The sequence below is a fragment of the Vombatus ursinus genome, unplaced genomic scaffold, assembly GCF_900497805.2.
Source record: "Vombatus ursinus unplaced genomic scaffold, bare-nosed wombat genome assembly UNPS02014772.1, whole genome shotgun sequence".
NCBI lineage: Eukaryota > Metazoa > Chordata > Mammalia > Diprotodontia > Vombatidae > Vombatus > Vombatus ursinus.
The window spans coordinates 5,144,019-5,144,433 of NW_020954550.1; the positions used below are offsets into that span (position 1 = coordinate 5,144,019).

The 415-nt window shown below is 45.8% G+C and overlaps 1 protein-coding gene across 1 annotated transcript in view; it reads left to right on the top strand.

Moving 5' to 3' along the window:
• CMYA5 (cardiomyopathy associated 5) overlaps window positions 1–415 on the top strand; it is a 121,413-nt gene that overhangs the window by 45,050 nt on the left and 75,948 nt on the right. Inside the window, 1 exon segment of the mRNA XM_027863342.1 lies at window positions 1–413. Coding sequence (XP_027719143.1) covers window positions 1–413 — 413 coding nt within the window.

Here is a 415-nt window from a genome sequence, read left to right on the forward strand (position 1 = left end):
AAAAGTCAGAATCTATCATGATGATTGAGCCTGGAGATGTTATGGATGAAAAAGACTCCCACCCTTTGCAAAAAGAAGGAAGGTGGCTGCTGAAAGAACCAAGCCAAGAGCAGGCTAGCCCTGACACGGAAAGAGTGCTGGAGCCATGTTCTTCTGACACAGATGGAAGACTGTTGGGACAGTTAACATCTGCTCCCCCTGAGAAGAAACAAACTGATGAGTGTATAAAGCAAGAAAGCTTCTACCCAGCCAAAGAACCTGATTTATCAGCAGAGGGACCAATGTCTCCTCTGGGCGGGCCCGACGATCATAGAGAGGAACTAATAACTCAGACTTACTCTTCTCCTGAAGTAGAAATGGCTGAAGAGCCAAGAGGTACAGTTCTAGTTGAAAACATAGCTAGACCTGAAGCTAA